The 18,207-nt window shown below is 38.1% G+C and overlaps 1 protein-coding gene across 1 annotated transcript in view; it reads left to right on the forward strand.

The window, feature by feature from the left end:
* Positions 1-18,207, forward strand: part of Ctnnbl1 (catenin beta like 1) — a 189,438-nt gene that overhangs the window by 40,276 nt on the left and 130,955 nt on the right. The window contains exon 4 of the mRNA XM_004630898.2: positions 9,500-9,639. Coding sequence (XP_004630955.1) covers positions 9,500-9,639 — 140 coding nt within the window. The remainder of the gene's footprint in view (positions 1-9,499; positions 9,640-18,207) is intronic.

Raw genomic sequence — 18,207 nt, forward strand, 5'->3', positions numbered from 1 at the left:
ACAGCCTCGTCTCTTTCCGCTTCCCACTGGGAGGGCCCAGACAGACACACTCTGTTTGCCAGCAGTGAATTGTGTCAACATGTGTGCAGTATTTCTGTCCATAGAAGCCTGTCTGAGACTCCCAAGTCTGGGGTTTTTATTTAGGATTGTTCATATAGGCATTTCTGGCAGAAGTAACTACCAGCATTCCAGTTTCCCAGAAAGAAAGCAGCTGTTCAGTGCTCCATGCTGGCGTAACAGCCTTATCATTTAGGGAATGTTTCAAAAGCCAAATTCCCAGCTGCCAACTTTGGGTCAGCCTTGTAAGCAAGCTTTTCAAAGGGCCAGGCCTGCTAGGATCACTCTTTCCTTTATTCTCATTTTCTGAAGAAAAAGGACTGTACCCCATTCCCTCAAAGCCATGGCTGCTGCTAGGAAGAGCTTTAACAGTGAGAAAATATCAAAAGCTTTGGGGTTGGACAAATATGGATGTGACTCACATGACCTTAAGTAAGTCGCTTTCCCTTTCTTAGCTTCAGGTGTCTGTTTCACTTGTGTTAGGAAATAATATCTCCTGCACAATGTTGTTGTGAAGATTAAATAAGAATGACATCAAGTATTGCAGCCGAGTTCCTGCACATAGTAGATATTCATAAAATGGTGGTTAATATGATTATTGCTGTGAAGTGCCAGAATCAGGGTATGGTATCTTTCAGTCTTGAAGCCTAAAAGATTTTTCATATTTATACTGATTTTAACGTTCTACATCTTTTGTTTTCTTCCTGTCTTTCTCCCTTGACATACCATTTTAATGAATCTTAATATGCCCAAGATTTCCCCAACCAATTAAGAATTGCATAGTATGACCTTTGCACTCAGGTTTATAGGTTGTTAGGGTTGTTATAACTTGTTACTCATGTTTCTTCCCAGAATTACTTTCTATATCCTTCTAATGTATGGGTCCTATAACAGATGTCTCCTCATTTGAGAAGAAATACAGACTGGAAGAGTTATTAGCAAACACTTTGGAAGTATAGGGGAGGAAGCAGTAAATGACTAGTTGGGAACTACTTAGGATTTCACAGCAAAGATGATATTTGAGCCAGGCCTAGAACAATGACTTTGATTGTATTAGGCAGAAAACAGCCCAAAAAAGCATGTGGGCAATATAAAGAGCAGTGTACCAAGGTATCAGTGGGCAGTCTTCACAGCAACCTGAGGAAGCCCAGCATGGTCTGCTGTGCTGTCCATACTGTGCGTGAATGAGGTGAAAGAGGAGGTAAATGAGTCATAGGACTAAGGCTCATAGCCCTTTCTGACAATATGAAGCAGCTAGACCAGAGTTCCAACTTCCTGGCAGCAAGTTCTTCTCTGCTTTTATGCTGGTCGTATGCTCTACCATACATTAGTACTTTTACAATGTATTTGTGTGTGTGTGTGTACGCACGCCCCTGTGTCTGTGTGTTTACACAAGTAGTACACAAATAGATTGTCATTACAAAAAATAACAGTGCCATAAGAAGAATAAAACATGAACTTTTTTTTTTACTCTACTGACCTCCTTTTCACTCCCCTATTTAGAGGTAGCTCTGTTAACAGTTCGTGAATATCCTTTTAGATTGTTTTCTCTACATTTACTTATATGTATATGTAAGCATACAGTTTTTTCACCCCTAAATTATCCTGTAAGTGTTTTGCACCTTATTTGGAATCATATACCAAGAAAATTTTTTTGTTATCTTTTAATTACTATGCAGTATTTCATGGTTGGAAAATACCATAATTTATTTAATTATATATATTTCTATTGATGGATATTGTGATTATTTTAATACTGGTTTTTATAAATGTTACAGTAACCCTACTTTAATACTGCCTTGTGAGGAAGCTATGCTATAGGTTGACAGTTCTGGAACTCCAGTTTACTTCTCATAATCCAAATATTGCCTTTGCCCCCCAGGTTGTTACCCTCCTGGCAATCAGAGCTGAGAGTTTCTGTAGGTTATGTAGTCACTACATGCACCTTATACACCGCTGGTGTGCTGGTGTTACCATTCATGAGCTGCTTTCATGAAAATTAAAAGTCAACAGTGATTTCCATTCAGACAAAATTTATATACCATTTTTGTTTTTAAGTCTGAACATGTGAAAATTGAAATTATGCATAAAGAGCTTTTGTCATGTCAAAAAAGCAGTTAGGAAACTATATTGTGTTTTAACCTTGAGTTCTTGAATTGTTACTGGTGCAGCATCTCTTATAATTCTCCAGGCCAGCAAGGTGCAATTAAGATGAAAATTGCTAGAGCATATTTGAATGAAATGTTCCAGTTGAGATCAGAAACGTTGAAATTTATTTTCCCATATATGCAATTGTCATTTTAATAGAATACCCCAAAATGCCTCTCTTCATTTGGCTGCATTTCAGATTCAATTGATGTTTCTTCTTCTGCAGCCTCTACTTTGTGCTGTGCAATCCTTCTCCCTGATGTCATGTGGGTTAGAGAACATTTCCCTGGAAGATCCTTTCCTAGTTTGTTTCTTCCTCTCTGTAGGAACAGAACTATTTACTATATGATGCTCACATGTTTTGATCTTGGGAGCCCATTGCACTATTAAATTATTAAATACCCCAAAATGCTTTTCTTTGAAATTTCTAGAAAACTGCACAACATACAAAGCAAACATTCAGTTAGCCCTCAGGACAATCACATCACGTATTGTGTAGCCCTGTGTAAAAGTCTACTACATGCTCCTGAGAGAATAAATGTGAAAAAGGCAAATAATATCTTAGAAGAGTTAGAATAGTTCTGATTTGACAGTTCATCCCAAAGCATCTCTGGTTACTTTCTGTCAAAACCATTTCCATTTACTTCCTCTCCACATCCTGGGAACCCAGGACAACACCTTGTGAACTACTGATTTAGTTAGGTAGCAGCAACATCACGTTCCCCCTCCAATGATTGTACTTAGACCCTTTTGATTCCTGTTGCTTTTGTAGCACTGTGTTCAACTTTCCTGGTCATTTGCTAATTATTTGATTCACTCCTGTGGTTGATGGAGAACATCTGCTTGTCTGAAACAAGTGTATGTGGTCAGGCCAGGGGAGGATTTCTGTCATATCAGATAGAGTGGATGGCCCCCTCCTCAGCCTGGATTACTGTTTTAATATGTTGTTCTATTGTTTTCCATCACCTCTCACTTGATCCTTATCTTAGATGTGAATCATGTATTGCTAAAGGCAGTCCTCTGTAAATATTATGTGCTCTTTAAATGAGTAGGCTGTACTGTGTCAGCAAAAGCAGAAGAAAATTGTATTTGTATGTCATAGCAAACAAGGGTACAGAGTCACTGAGCATCTACTGTGTGGCAAGTATTATTAGGTCATATATATATATATATATATATATATATATTATTCCTTTTAATCTTCAATATGCTTCAGCTAGGAAGAAAAGGAAATTGAGGTTTGGAAATAAGTAGTTAATAGTCTGCCTTCCTTGACCCTGTGCTCTGTGTTCCAGTACTACTTCTCTTGGGTAGTCCTAGGCATTCTTATGATTAATTATGTGTAATAGATTATTTACATTTGTGCTAGTCTGAGGGCTCTGTGAGGTCAGAAATGGATTCTCGTTTCTTACATTTTCAGTACCTAGGACAGTGACTGGCACCTAGTAATGTGTATGTCTGATGAATACTTGTTGACACATTGCTCATGGTTGCACCTAAGTCAATCTTTTTTTTTTCTTTCCAAAATAATGTGAATACATGTTTGCAATAGATGTTTACATTCTTTATGGAGTTGAAGGAATGTAATTAACATTCCTTGTACATGTACATTAACACATCTTAATTCCTTTTCTCAATCCCCCCATTTCTTGATGTTCTTCCCATTTGAGAAAGATCTGTCCCCCTAGTTCCTATTATCTGTCATTTATTTTGCTCTTTATCTATAATTTGGATTTCTCATATAAAAGAAACCGTGTGATATTTAAGCTTATGTGTCTAATTTATTTCACTTAACATTAGGTTTCAAAGTGCAGCCATTTTCCTACTAATGCAATTTTGGCCATTTACTACTGCACCTTGTTACTCATGTGACACTGGACCCAGTAGTATTTTTGTGGTGTTTCTCTTGTATGATTCACTGTTTTTTTTTGTTTTGTTTTGTTTTGTTTTGTTTTGATGATTTTCTGACTTTCTAAATTTAAAATATTGGGATACCATATACTAGAAGAGTCATCATAAATTTGGAAGGAACTAAGAGGTGCAGTCCATTCTGTCATTTAAGTCTTTTTTTTTATGTTATTCTTTATTATTACCCCAATGACAAGGACCTAAAATTCCAGAGAACTTATTCCATCATTTAGCAATTCTGACTCAAGATTTTGACTAAGAATAAGAAAAGAATTTCAGTGAATTCTTGTATGACTTCTTACAATCTGTTTCTTCCCAGAATTACTTTCTATATCCTTGTAATGTATGGGTCCTATAACAGATGTCGCGAAATTATGGTCATCTAATCAACATAAGAACTCTGTTGCCTTCCTTTAAGCAGCCTAAGCCAATGTAGCTTTGGTGGCAGCTGTGTTCCTTTGCTCTTTCATTGGCAGGCACGTGCTGAGGTTGTGTGGTAGAGCATTGAGTTAGCAGTGACTGGGAGTCAGGAGTGAGGAATAGCCTCTATCCTGACAGCTGCCTGATAGTTCTCATTTGTGCTGCATGTACACTTGATTAAGACCATCAAGTCCTTTCTACACATGTGCTCTTATGAAACTGCACCTTCCCCACATTATATGTTTATATATATTCAGCAGTTCTATATGGATCCCAGATGATTTTTGTCAGTTAGATTTGGCACATTGTTATTGTCTGTCAGGGCCTTTTAAATTGATTTTCTTCACTGTCCTTAAGCTTTGTGTTATATGACATTTGTTAACTTTGCCTTTTCTATATTTTTAACCAGTTCATTGATCAAAGAGTAATAAAACAGACCTAAGGACAAAACCATCAGACATCAGACAGTAGGACACTGATGGAAGCCTCTCTGAAGGCAGATAATCCTTCATTATTACTTTGATCCCCAAATCCTGTCCTAGACCCCAGTATCATTTTGTTCATTACTGTTTAGTGCCCAGTGTCAATTACCAGTTCTCTAGGTAGACTGTAAAAGTCTTATTACATTTCAAAGAAATCATATATATATATATATATATGTAAAATATATATATTTATTTATTTTCTTTCTAATTTTATTTTATTGGGTCTCTATGTAGTCCAGGCTTGCCTTGAACTCATTTTGTAATCCAGGTTGGCCTTGAACTTGTGGTAATCCTCCTGCCTCAGCCTCAGTGCAGGGATTAGAGGAGTGCAACACAGCACCCAGTTCAGAATATATTTTAAAATATCCATGTAAAACAAGCCTTCAAGGTTGGCAGAGTCCATTAGGTTCAGGGCTTATATAGTACCACTGCTCTGTGGAATATTAGAACCCTTCAAATATCCAGCCTATTCTTTTGTTCTTTTTCAGGGCTGGCAATAGGACTTGGCCTTGGGCTTGCTAAATAAGTGCTCTACCACTAAACCAGATCCTCAGCCCTGCACCAGCCCTTTAACTCACGATTCTGAATTGGCCTCTGTACTACAGTGGTGGGTAGCTAGTGCTCTTAAAAAAAAAACAAAAACAAAAAAATCCAGCTATTTCCAGGCACAGTGGAAGGAGCCTTTTTTGAAGAAGAAAAAAAGTGGAATTGGGGGAGGATCTTAGTAAAATATAAAATTTACTTGGAATGAGATATATAAATGTAAAAGTACACCATAAAACATATCTGATTTTAGCATAGAAAGATGTTCAGGATACATGTAAAATGAAGTTCATAAGGCATGATGATTTGACTTCTTGAAATTTTGAAAACCTTTGTGTCAAAAAATAATAAAAACCATTATGTCACAAAAATGAATTAAATATTAAAGATATTTTACAATTATCATAAAAAATGAATTAAAGCAAATAATATTTCTGGTTTTTTTTAGTATATGCCACATTGATTTCTTCAAAGTAGTGATCATTTATAAATCAATAAGTGAATGCCCTGATTTAAAATGGGAAAATAAATACAAATAGTAAACATTTTAAAAATGGTACCATTTTAATGTCTGAATTGCAAAAAATTTTTTTTCCATAATTTTATTGAGAAACAAATAGCAATGAGACAGTTTCAAATCAGATTGGTAGGACAGTTTCAATAATTAACACGTTGCATACTCTCTTCCTAGTGGTTATTTGCTGTACATTATGCAGACATGATATCCTACTTACAAACACTATTAGAACAAATCCCTCTATTCATTAAGAGAATGTAACTATATATCTATCCTAACCATTCTGAATATACAGATACAAAACGGATATTCATCTGTATCCCCTTTTTTGTTTAGTTACATCATTTGAATATTATAGGTGTGTTAACTCAGCAAAATATTCTAAAAGAGTCCAATAGTCCATAATAATAGTATTGGGTCTTCTGCTTGACTGGCAATGTTAGAAATTGTTGACCTGAGTCACCTAAGCTCAACATAACAGCATGGCTTTACTTCTTATACTTCATCTTTATACTTTTCTGCTGGATGGTTAAGACCAAGATAAAACAAGACCTATGCAACAAGAGTTGTAGCTTTTGGGTCTGATAAGGTCAGTGAAATCCCCTCAGGATTTATCCTGAGATCCTGTACCTCAGATTGTGGATCCTTTGTCAGTGTCGCCCTGTGGATGAGTCACGGCCATTGCTTGGCCAATGTGCTCTCTGTGAAAGCCTGAGAGAATGTTTTCTCTCCATGTGACTCTCCTTAGGCACACTCTGCATCATCGATCACTTTCCTCTTTGGCCCCATGATCTCCTTGATCAGAAAATTTGAACACTACTGAGTTACATGACATTACAGTACAAGTTCTCATATGTCCTGAGTCTTAATTGACCTTGGAAGGCTAGGGCCAAAATGTTGGCTTTCTTTGCGGCCCTCCTTTTTCTCTATGAATTGCAAAAAATTTTTAAATGCCTATTTCTCATCTTGACTTAGAGATTTTAAATAGATAGTATTGTTTTGTGAAGAAGTTAAAGAGAAATAGGCCTTCACACACCATTGTTACCTTTCTGGCAGAATATGTATCAAAGCCTGTTAAGTCATGCATACTCTGAGTTGGCACTTTCCTTCCTGGGAATTTATCTTAACATAGTAATTATGAATGCATGCATCTAAGTGTCATTTGTTACAAGGGAAAGAATTGGAAACTATCTGAATGTTTAACAAAGGGAATTGGTTAAATAAATCATTGTACATCAACACAAGGGAATATACTATGTAGCTATTTAAAATTTATGACTTAGAACAGGCACTACTGGTAAACTTAGTCTCCCATACACTCAGTGATTGATTGCTGGTTTCTTGGACCACTGTGTTAAGAAGGATTCTGAGCCGAATCTGGGCTCAATAGAGAAAACTGCTTTGGTATTGAGGGATTTTGCCACAGGAGGAGAATGACTGGCAGGAGTGTGTCAGGTTTGGCTTTTCCTATTGTGGAAGGATGTTTAATGAGGGGGAACTGTTCAATCTATGTTAACAACAGCAAAACTTAAGTATAGAATTTGATACTACATAGGCTTACTTTCTGAGGGAAAAAGGCTATAAATTGACAAAAATGACTTAAATATACTGAGTATTATTAATGGTTATTTCTGTCTTACAAGATCATGAATGATTTCTGTTTACTTATTGAGGGGTTGTCTTTTCACAATTTTCTATGAAAATTGATGTGTTCTAATTAGAAAAAATATGTAATGTTGTGATTAAAAATAATGGGAAAAACGAGTTTCAAAAGATGATATGTAAATTGTATCTTTTAAAAACACTATTGTTTCTAGGGTTTTTTTTTTTTTTCTTTTGTCCCTTATGAAATCCAGATTTCTGGATTCTGATGCCAGCCCAGTTCTCAGTGTCTGGTAATTAATCAGTCCTACATATTATGAAGACTCTCTACTTATATTCCTTTTCTTTATGGGCTTAATTCAGTAAAGTAAGCATCAGTGAATATAAGAGACAAAAGGTATTTTCTGTCTTTAAGAAGCTTACGTTCTAGGAGAGAAACGGAGCTATAGTAACAGTAGTCATGTATTGTAAAAGCAATAAAAACAAATACTTACATTTAATTACATAGTGCTTGCTTTGGGGGAAGGGATACTAGCGGTTGAACTCAGGAGTTTTCACACAGAGCTATATCCATAGCCTATTTTATTTTTATTTTTTATTTGGAGACAGGATCTTATTAAGTTAATAAGTAGCCCAGCTGGTCTCAACCTGGATCCTCTTTGCCTGTGCCATCCAGAGTGTCGAGAGTACAGGCATGCACCACCACACCTGGCTACCTACTAATTTTACATGCTAGACTTTTTTCCAATGCTATTTTTATTCTTTTACTCTACAGTGGGCCTGTCAGACAGTTAGCATTATTGTCTCCATTTGTAAATGAAGAAACTCAGACAGAGAAAGGCTAAGTGGCTAAACCAGGGTCAAGCTCAGGCGCTCTGCTGCAGAGTCTGTTTAACCACCCTATCCACCCAGACATTCTCAGTTAGGTAGTGTTCAGTTATTTTACTTGGACTAATTCATTTCCTTCTTAGAACACACCTTCTTATGTTTTTTTTGTTTGTTTTGTTTTGTTTTTGCGGTACCAGGGGTTGAACTCAGGACCTTGCGCTTGCCAGGCAAGCACTTATTCCACTGAGCTATTTCCCTGGCCCTACACCTTTCTGTCTTGTTCATCCAAGACCTAATGGGCATATCTTATATGTTAGACCCTGGGAAGAGGGCATGCAGAGTGAATGCAAAGTAGTTTTGTTCTTAGTGCCTTGGCAGAGGTTTGTTGAAAGGTTCAGTTGTGGAAATGTAAGTAAAATATTATGCTGTGGAAGCTGTGCTAGTGATTACAGAATGCCACAGTCTATATCATCCTGGCTTGGAACTGGCTCATAATCAGCTCATTGGAGGGGACATGAGGAAAAAAGAAGGGTTTTTAGGGTGTTGCAGAAATTGTCTCCCTTTGGAGAAGGGGAATAATTGGCTCTTGATCTGAAGAGGGAAGTAAGAGAAACCCTTTTGGAATTAGTAAGATAGCTAAGTCAGGGCTACAGAATGAATTGCCACACCAAAGGGTGATGGTAGCTAATCCAGAGGACTGGTGGGCAGATCATTTAATGCTGCAGAATGCTTTGAAAGGCATCTTGTGACTGAAGGGGTAAGGGGAGCCCTGTAATGAGATCTGAATCCAAGATTGATTTTTGTAATGAGGAAATCGATTTCCCAAGGAAGTTGTGTGACAGTATGATGTTTGGATGAGCGTACTTCTTGGTTGGTCTGTTGTAGACACTTTGACAGATTGTCTCTTTGTCTAGGTTATGTTGCTATTTGCTTCTCATCACTGATAGTGCTCCTTTCCTTTCAATGATGCTATCTTATTCTTCCCTCCTAGGTTCATGGAATCTGAGCTGGACCTAAATGACATCATTCAGGAGATGCACGTGGTGGCTACTATGCCAGACCTGTACCACCTTCTGGTGGAGCTGAATGCTGTGCAGTCACTTCTCGGGCTGCTGGGACACGATAATACAGATATCCTTTCAGATATGTCTTTAGTAGAAGCCTGACATTGGAAGAAATGCTGTTTACTCTCTTCTCCTGTCTCTGCTGCTGTGTGCTGTCATGTCTGGTGTTCTATTTCCATTCTAGTTTTCTTTCATTTGGGAACACACACTGCTCTTTACTTATCTACAAAAAAGGTTTTTATCTGGTAACAAACCTTAGACAAATTCTCAGTTGTTCTAGTTGATCTTATTAATACTAAAATTTAATGTGATATGTATATGTACATATATCAACAACATTAATTTTGAGGATCTGAATTTGATGGCCCCTTATTGAGACAAGGCCAGATTTGAATGTATTGATCTAGACATCATTGTACTAACAGATGGCACAGAGTAGTTGTAGCCCGAGCAGTGAAAACATATTGGGAAGTCCAAGGGATAGGGAAACTCATCTGTTTTGTCCGTTGCTGTATTCCAGTTCTTTAAAAAAAAAAAAAAAAAAGGCTGGGATCCCAATAAAAAATGATTTCATACTTGTTGGATAAGCATTAGACCTAAGGAGACATACTAGGTTTAACTCCTGGCTTCATTTCTTGTATAAAATGTGATGCCCCTACACACATTGATATTCTCACCTTTAAAAGTAGAGTTACTGGTTTTGCTTTTCAGTGTTATTGAGAAAGTCAAAGAAATTGTGTGTCTAGTCTGCCATTCCTGATACATAGTAGGCACTTAGCAAATGTTCTTTATAGCTAAATTTGAGTCATGACATCCAAAACCATTTATCTTAGCCATAAGATGTGCAATAGCTTTTAGTGTGAAAGGTTTCTGATATGCCTGTGGATGGGGTTATGTTCATTAAACCAAATTCTCTTCCAGTATTTGTTCTGTTTGAATCCAGATTTCCAAAGGTAAAAGACAAATGTAGTTAGTCTGCTTGAATGATATTCATGGGAAATGCTGCTGCTGCTTCATGTTATTTTCATCTTTCTGGTAATCTCTCTCCAGAGAGCATGTCTGACTAGGTTCTTTCCTGCCTGATAATTCTCATAGAAATAAATCAGTGAACAATTTTAATGTAGGCTTCTTGAAGGGCATTCTTCAGGTATTTCTGATGCTTTGTATAATGTTAGTGTTAAGAATTGCTCTGCCAGCTCCCAGATTGATGACTATGTTCACCAAGTTCACTGTGGGGTTCTGGGTTATATGGGAACCCTACTTAACTAGCTCACTTCTTGGTGGTAGGCTCAGTGTAGTCTTGGGAGTTCCTTTAGTAAATGTATGTTAAATGCTATTAGGTACCTGGTGCTGTGCTAGGCCTTGGGGAGCCTCAGCTGTACTGGGTGCTCATGCAACATTAGTCAGTAAGCATACTGATCCTATCTTTGCCAGTTTATAACAGAATACTATATACACTGAGTGGCTAATAAATAGCAGGAGTGTATTTTTCATAGTTCTAGAGGCTAGGAAGTACACCATCAAGACACTGGCAATTTTGAACCTGTTCAGTGTCTGTTTCCTGGTTCACAGACAGCTGTTTTTCTTGCTGTGTCTTCACGTGGTAAAAGTGGTAAGGTAGGCTCTTAAGTCTTTTCTTTCTTTTTTTATGTATTTAGGACAGGATCTACAGGGTCTTACTACACAGATCGGACTCATAGTGATTCTCCTGTTTTCAGCTTCCTAAGCGCTGGGATTACGACGCGCCACCATGCTCAGTCTCAAATGCTGTCTCAGTGCCCTGATTGAACCCTGGCTGCTGTGCTGTAGCCTAAAACAGGCTCTTTAGTCCGCTGAGCTATCTGGCCTGCCCTTATGAGTCTTTTTTATAAGGTGACTACTCTCTGCCCTCATGACCTGATCACCTCCTAGACCCATCAAAGTACCATCACATTGGAAATTAAGTTTCAAAATATGGATTCAGAGGAAGACATAAACATCCAGTCTAAGTGGGTATTTACCATATGGCCGGCTCTCTTGAAGATCCTACACAGTCCTCCCAGATTTAGTAACTGAGCATTCTAGTTGTAACTTCACCTTTCAGTTCATCTATAGAATAGTAGATTTCAGAATCTGATCAGTCTAATGGTAACTTAGTCTGGAACCTTGTTTCTTCAGTAACATTCTTAAGGCTAGATGCTGGACAATTAACTGTTGAGGTTGAAGGTGGTACCCCAGATCCCTGGTTTCCAGTCTGCTGTTTTCCTAGTGCCCTTGGATTTACTACATCCATGACAGAGTTATCCTGTATACTAATACTGCAATTTTTTTTTCCCTGGAAATATAGCTGTCATTCTTTTTTGTCTTCCTGTTCACTCCAAAATAATAGTAGCAGCTTCCCGAAGACACTGACATTTTTCTGATTCACCAGCCCAGTTCCTGCTGGGGAGAGACTGACAAGAGAAGTGCTGTTCAGCATTGGCACACTTCAATAGGAAGGGCACAGATGCTCCAAGTTGTTAAGTTCTGGTCTTTAAAAAAGAAAAAAGCACATCCCCCTATAATATTTCTGACAGACTGCCATTTTCCTCCTGTTTTCAGAGAGTTCAACTATTTCCCCACTTGTATGCTGACCTTCACCCAACTGCCCTAATGATATTTTTTAAAATGTGATTTTTAATTATGCCCTACATCACATTAAAGTGCATTTGAAATTTTTTAATTACCTTAATTTTAATTAGATGCAGCAATTAGGGTAAATGTCATCCTCTTCAAAGTAGTTTTTTTCTTGAAAGTGATTTTAGGAAAGAGTAGGCCCTCTTGACTTGCAGCTGGCATAACTTCTGCTGGTTGGAACGCCGATCTCCGTGATGTTGCACTCTGCTTCTTGTCTTATCTGTGATCTATAATGGAAATTTTTCTTCAGGAAATGGTTGTTAACAATTTACTGTTGTACAGCTGTAACTGCCTGAAACACCTTACCATGAATAAACAATTTCATGGCAGTCATGACTTAAATTCTTAATCTTTTTTAACTCTTCATTTATCAACAAGGACCATACATGGCTGGTTATGTTTCCAGCAAGCACAGGTCATCTTTGCTTTGTCCTTCTCAGAGAAAACATAAACTATAGGGATTTTAATTGGATCAGAGGCTGGTTTGTTGTAACCTTAAGAGGCAAAGGATGTGAGAAAACAGCTTGTGCCCTGTCTTTTCAACCGTGAGAAGCTGCTTCAGAGTTTATTCTGGCGCTCCGCATCGCTGCTGCTGGTGAGGGCTTGTCAGCGTTTCTGTGCTGTGGTCCTCCCGGCCTCCTCCCCCCACCCCCAGCTCAGGGTTGGCCGCAGAGTGGAATCGTGGTCTGTGAAGAGCTCCAAGGAGGAGATACACACCTCACACAGTATTGAAGTGTTATTCTAAATGCATTTAGAGGGTGCAGAAGATGGAATCCAACAGCTGCTGCCTTTTCAAAATATTGCTTTTAAAAAAGTTTTCTATAAAGTAAATCATTTAAACAGGTTTAGAGCGCCCTCTGTTTTTGTAAACTGTTTGCGTTTTTTTTCTAAAGAAAAATAAAAACAAAGATACATCTAAAAATATTTTCCTAAGATATTGTTTAAAACACATTTTACCCCATTCCTTTCTTTCCTGTGAGGCATGAGTGGCGTGAGGTGAGGAGTTAGGGCACAGGACTTCTCGTTTTCATTGCACAGACAGCTCTACTGCCAAGATGGTCAATGTACTTAAAACCCAAAGTACTTTCTGTAGTAAGTGTGGCAAGCATCAGCCTTATAAAGTGACCCAGTATAAAAAGGGCAAAGATTCCCTGTATGCCCAAGGAGGCACTATGATCAGAAGCAGAGTGGCCACAGTGGGCAGACAAAACCTACCTTCCAGAAGAAGGCTAAAATGACAGACAAGATTGTGCTGAGGCTTGAGTGTGTGGAGCCCAACCACAGATCGAAGAGAATGCTGGCCATTAAGAGATGCAAGCACTTTGAACTGAGAGGAGACAAGAAAAGGGCCAAGTGAAACAGTTCTAACCTCATGCTTAACTTTATAAGGCAAAACGTTGAAGCCATAGGAAGGTTAGCTGTAGGAAAATAAATGTAGTAATAACCACACACACAAAAAAAGAATGAATAAATAAGGGCCGGGAAGATAGCTCAGTAGAATAATCGCTTGTCTGGCAAGCTCAAGGGCCTGAGTTTAATCCCTGGTTCCACCCCCCCAAAAAAAAAATAATTTAATTAATTAATTACATAATTAAAAAGTTTACCCATTTTTTGTGGCCAGAGACTTAAGCCACAACTGTGTAAAACTATGAGGAACAAAACAAGTACAAGATAAAACCATAGATGATGGCAGATCACCCCTTCTACCCTCGAAAGAAAGAAAACTACCATGGCAGCATATTCTTAGTGGAATCCTTTCTGACATCTTTTTGGTAGATTGGTAGTGTTTATTGGGTTTTTCCTTTCTATGATAAGCATGTTGCATACTGTGTAGGAAATAAAAAATAACCCTAGCTGAGAGTGGAACACTCAAGATTATTACTCCCATGTGCATTGAGAGCCTTGGAGAGATTTGCTTAGGAGATTCCGTTGGAGCTCTGAGATGTGGGTCATCTGTGGCTTGGGACTTGTCAAGGATTTGAGGGTTGTATATGGGAAGCTTCAGATGGATCTGAAGAATTAAAGGGTGTTTCAGGTTTCTTTACATGGTCTCTTTGTTTACAGTGGAAGTTGTTATTATACTAGAAACTGATACGGTCTTGCTGGTTGTTCATGTAGTCACTGGAAATGTCAGAATTTTGAACCCAAACTATTTTTTTAAAAAATCATCACAACTCTCCAGTAGAGTGCCCTTTTAAAAAAATCAAGTAATCTAAACCAAATATTTTCCATCTCCTTTCTCTCTACTCTTTGTGATTTTGAAAAGTGAGCTCACCAAAATGTTAACTTCCATCATCAGCGCTGTGCGTTGTGTAAAGATGTGTGTGAAGGAAAAGTGTGCAGGTCTGGTTTGAGTGAGTCGCTGGTGCCGAGGGGACGACGCCTTCCAGGCGGCCGGATGTGAGGGAGTGGGCACGACCACTGCTTTCTGGGTTGCTGTCATTTCCTTAGACTCTGGAAAGCCAAGAGTGCTTATAGGGTTTTCCAGTTAGATTTTGTGAAGAATTACTATGGGAATTTGGAAAGAAGGAGCAGACAGGTCTTTAGATCAAGAGGGATCCATTGAACTTGAGCAGTTTAGGTTTGAGAAGACTAAAGTGAAACAAGCTGACAGACACAGATAATGTGTATAATAGTTTAGGGTGCCTTATGTTACAGGCCCAGCGTTAATGAGCAAGAATGGGACTGGGGAGGGTTTGAGCCTCCTAAGGGTTTTTTTCTAATTGAACTGGGATGTGTTGGTTATTACTTCATTACTTTCCTGTAAGCCCTTTCTAACAAGACTAGCATGTCTTGAGCTGTTGTTTTACTAGGAATTAGACTCGTTATTTCCAGAACCAACATTACACCTGAAAGAATTAACTTTTTCTCATCTGTCATCTGACTTTCATGATAATATGTATTGATAAGCTACCTTTTTAAAAAAAGCCAGTTAAATATGCTCTGTAGAAAATCAGATTTAAAAAATACCAGAATGGCACTATATGAAAAGGATCTCTTAATGCAACTTTTTTATTTTCTTATTATCTTTTTTTTTTTTTTTTTTTTTGAGACAGGGTCTCACTGCAGTTTGGGCTGGCCTTGAGCTCACTTTTGTAGCCCCCAGGCTGGTCTTGAACTTGCATAAATCCTCCTTGCTCAACCTCTGAGTGCTGGGATTACAGGCGTGCACCACCATGCCTGGTTCCAGGGCCTCACTGTGGGCGTCCTCATCCAAGGCTGAGATGGTACGTCTGGGCATTCAGTGCCAAAACCACATGGCTTGTGGGATTGGGGGATCAAACTCAAGTCCTTGTTCTCACCATTTAAGTGCTTATGCCTCTGAGCTATCTCTGCAGCCCCAAAATGTTTTTGTTTTTTGTCTTGGTACTGGGAATTGAACTCAGGACCATGTGCTTGCCAGTCAAGCACATATGCCACTGAGCTATCTCCCCGGCTCTTAATGAAACTTTTGGTCTTGATTGTGGGCTTTAGGTGAAGTCCATGTCCTTGGAAGGTTAAAGTTGTTACAGTCTGCTTTAGACATTTCTCCTGCAGTGTAATAGTACCCACTAGTACCCATAATAGTACCCATTATTATGTACTTAATGTTGAATAAATCCATCTTCTCCATATAAGTGCGACCTACAGGAGTGTAGGTTCATTCTAGGTAGCTTTGTGCCAGATATTTCAAAAGGAGAAGACCATTTTGTCTGTGTTTGAAATCCATCCACATTAAGTGAGATACATCTAATCACTGCCCTATCTAGGAATAAAAGAAAAAATGTAAACCCCACATCTGTTACATTAAATCAATTATATCTTCTGAGTCCAGACTGGTCAGTTTTCTTAAAACCTTTTAGAAATGCCTTTTTTAAAAAGCTACCAGCTTAAGCCATCTTCATTCTTCTTACTCTTTTGTTTTTTAATAACTGTGTTCCTATGGACACATCTCATTGGAAATTAATAAGATTAACCCTTAGTTTTGGTACCAAAACTCTTAAGTGGAATCAGGCCAATATATAAATATCAAGAGCCAAAAAATAGAAGTAACACTCTTTCTTCAAGACTTATTCTGTTATGGACCATTTCTTACCCAGCTGGTCTTTTCTGCTTTACTGTTGCTACACTAGTTGATTATCCTAGTAGTGGACAGGTAAAGAGGGAGTGAGCGGGGTGGCTTTTCTGCTCAACATGATAAAATAGGCTATCAAAAACTGTGTTTTAGTAATTTGCAGTGAGACAGGCTCTCTGTTTTCCTATTATACTTGGACAGGAGAACCTTTTACCTTGTGAAATGAAATTGTAACTACAGTGGAAAAGCCTATCACCCATTCCCAGTGACTGCTTGTGAAGAAAGGCTGGGTGGATGGCAGACCATGCTGAATTTTCTCATCAAGATTGAGAGTTTGTTCATCTGTCAGTCTTTAATTCTGGTTCTTGTTCCTCTTTCCAGTCTTCCCCTGACCTTCTGTCTTCTAGACTGTATTGTATTACCTAGGAATTAGTGACCACATGGTCTCATTACTGCCTTGGTGAAATGCTATTTTATAGAAGTTGGGAACTTATGTAGGACTAGTTAGTGATAGATTTGATGAGATGCTTTACAGACTTGTGTTGCTGATTTCCTTTTGATTTCTTAAAAGAGGCAGAAAAGTAGGCAAGGAACAGACTTTTCTTGGCAAAAGTTAGAGACATAATCCTGTTTCTATATAAAATCACCACCATTGTAAACCCCCCCCCTTAAAGTTCCTAAATTTAATATCACACATTAGTGAATATGGTGTAAAACTAATGAAAAGAAAGAAATGATATCTGGCTCATAGGCTCTCTTAGGCTGATAAAGGTCTCCATCAATCTGAATGTCTATAGCACAACTGAAATACAAAAGTTTATCTTTCAAACCATTGTAACCCAGAAAGGAGAGTCATACTGTTTTTAGGCTACTACTATAGGGGCTTTAGAAAAATGAAGCCAGTAGTGAGAAGGTCTAGCAGTCTGCATTTAGTACTTCCATGTTTGTGAATATTTTAACTTGGCCTTTGGTAGACCAGACTATTTTCATTTCTTATAGTTATGCAGTATGGTGGGCTGGGCAGATACCATTACCACTCCCATTGTGCAGATAAGAAAACTATGAACTATAAGGAAAATAGGACTTGTATACAATTTCATGGCTAGTGATAATTAGGTGGTTATGTAGCTCACTAAACATGTAAAGCAAAGAGGAATATATGCAATTCCTATCCTTAAGCTTGCTCTGACTTATGTCTCTTCCAGATATACAGATGCTCCTTAATTTGCAGTGGGGATATGTCTCAGTAAGTTCATTGTTAAGTTGAAATGCATGTAATATACCTAACCTACCAAACATAGCAACACGGTACATTGTGGAGCATTAGGTATTCAGTGTTGTGATCACGTGGCTGAATGGGAGCTGGGACTTGCTGCCACTGTCCACCATTGCCCCATAGAGTATTGTATCGCATATCAGTAGTCCAGAAAGAGATAAAAATTCAGGATTGTAAGGGTGACATGTATTAAATGCGTATTGTTTTTGCCCTATAGTATCAATAGTGTCAAAAATTATAAATCAAACTGTCATAACTTGGGGATCATCTGTACTCCACTTGTCTCTTAAAGCTGTTTAAGTTAATAATTATCACATACTATAAGTATTTAATCATGCTTGGTGCTACTGAAGGGATGTAATGATAATACTATGTACCTCATTCAGTTCCTTGTCCCATAGGTAGCAGACTCTACAGTGGATGGCTGAGTGGGTAGGTGGGTATGTGAATGGATGCTACAAGTGCTGCCCTGTACATTAAATGAGCATGTGAATGGATTATAAGATTTTTACATTTTATGTCTAAAAACTTTTGAACAGAATAGTAAAAGTATCTTAGATGGGGGAGATGTTAACATTTTGTCCTTTATCCTGAGATTTTTAATAGTTTATAGTAGAAATAAATCTCTCTCTCTCTCTCTCTCTCTCTCT

This window comes from Octodon degus, unplaced genomic scaffold (assembly GCF_000260255.1).
Source record: "Octodon degus isolate 3935 unplaced genomic scaffold, OctDeg1.0 scaffold00037, whole genome shotgun sequence".
Classification (NCBI taxonomy): domain Eukaryota; kingdom Metazoa; phylum Chordata; class Mammalia; order Rodentia; family Octodontidae; genus Octodon; species Octodon degus.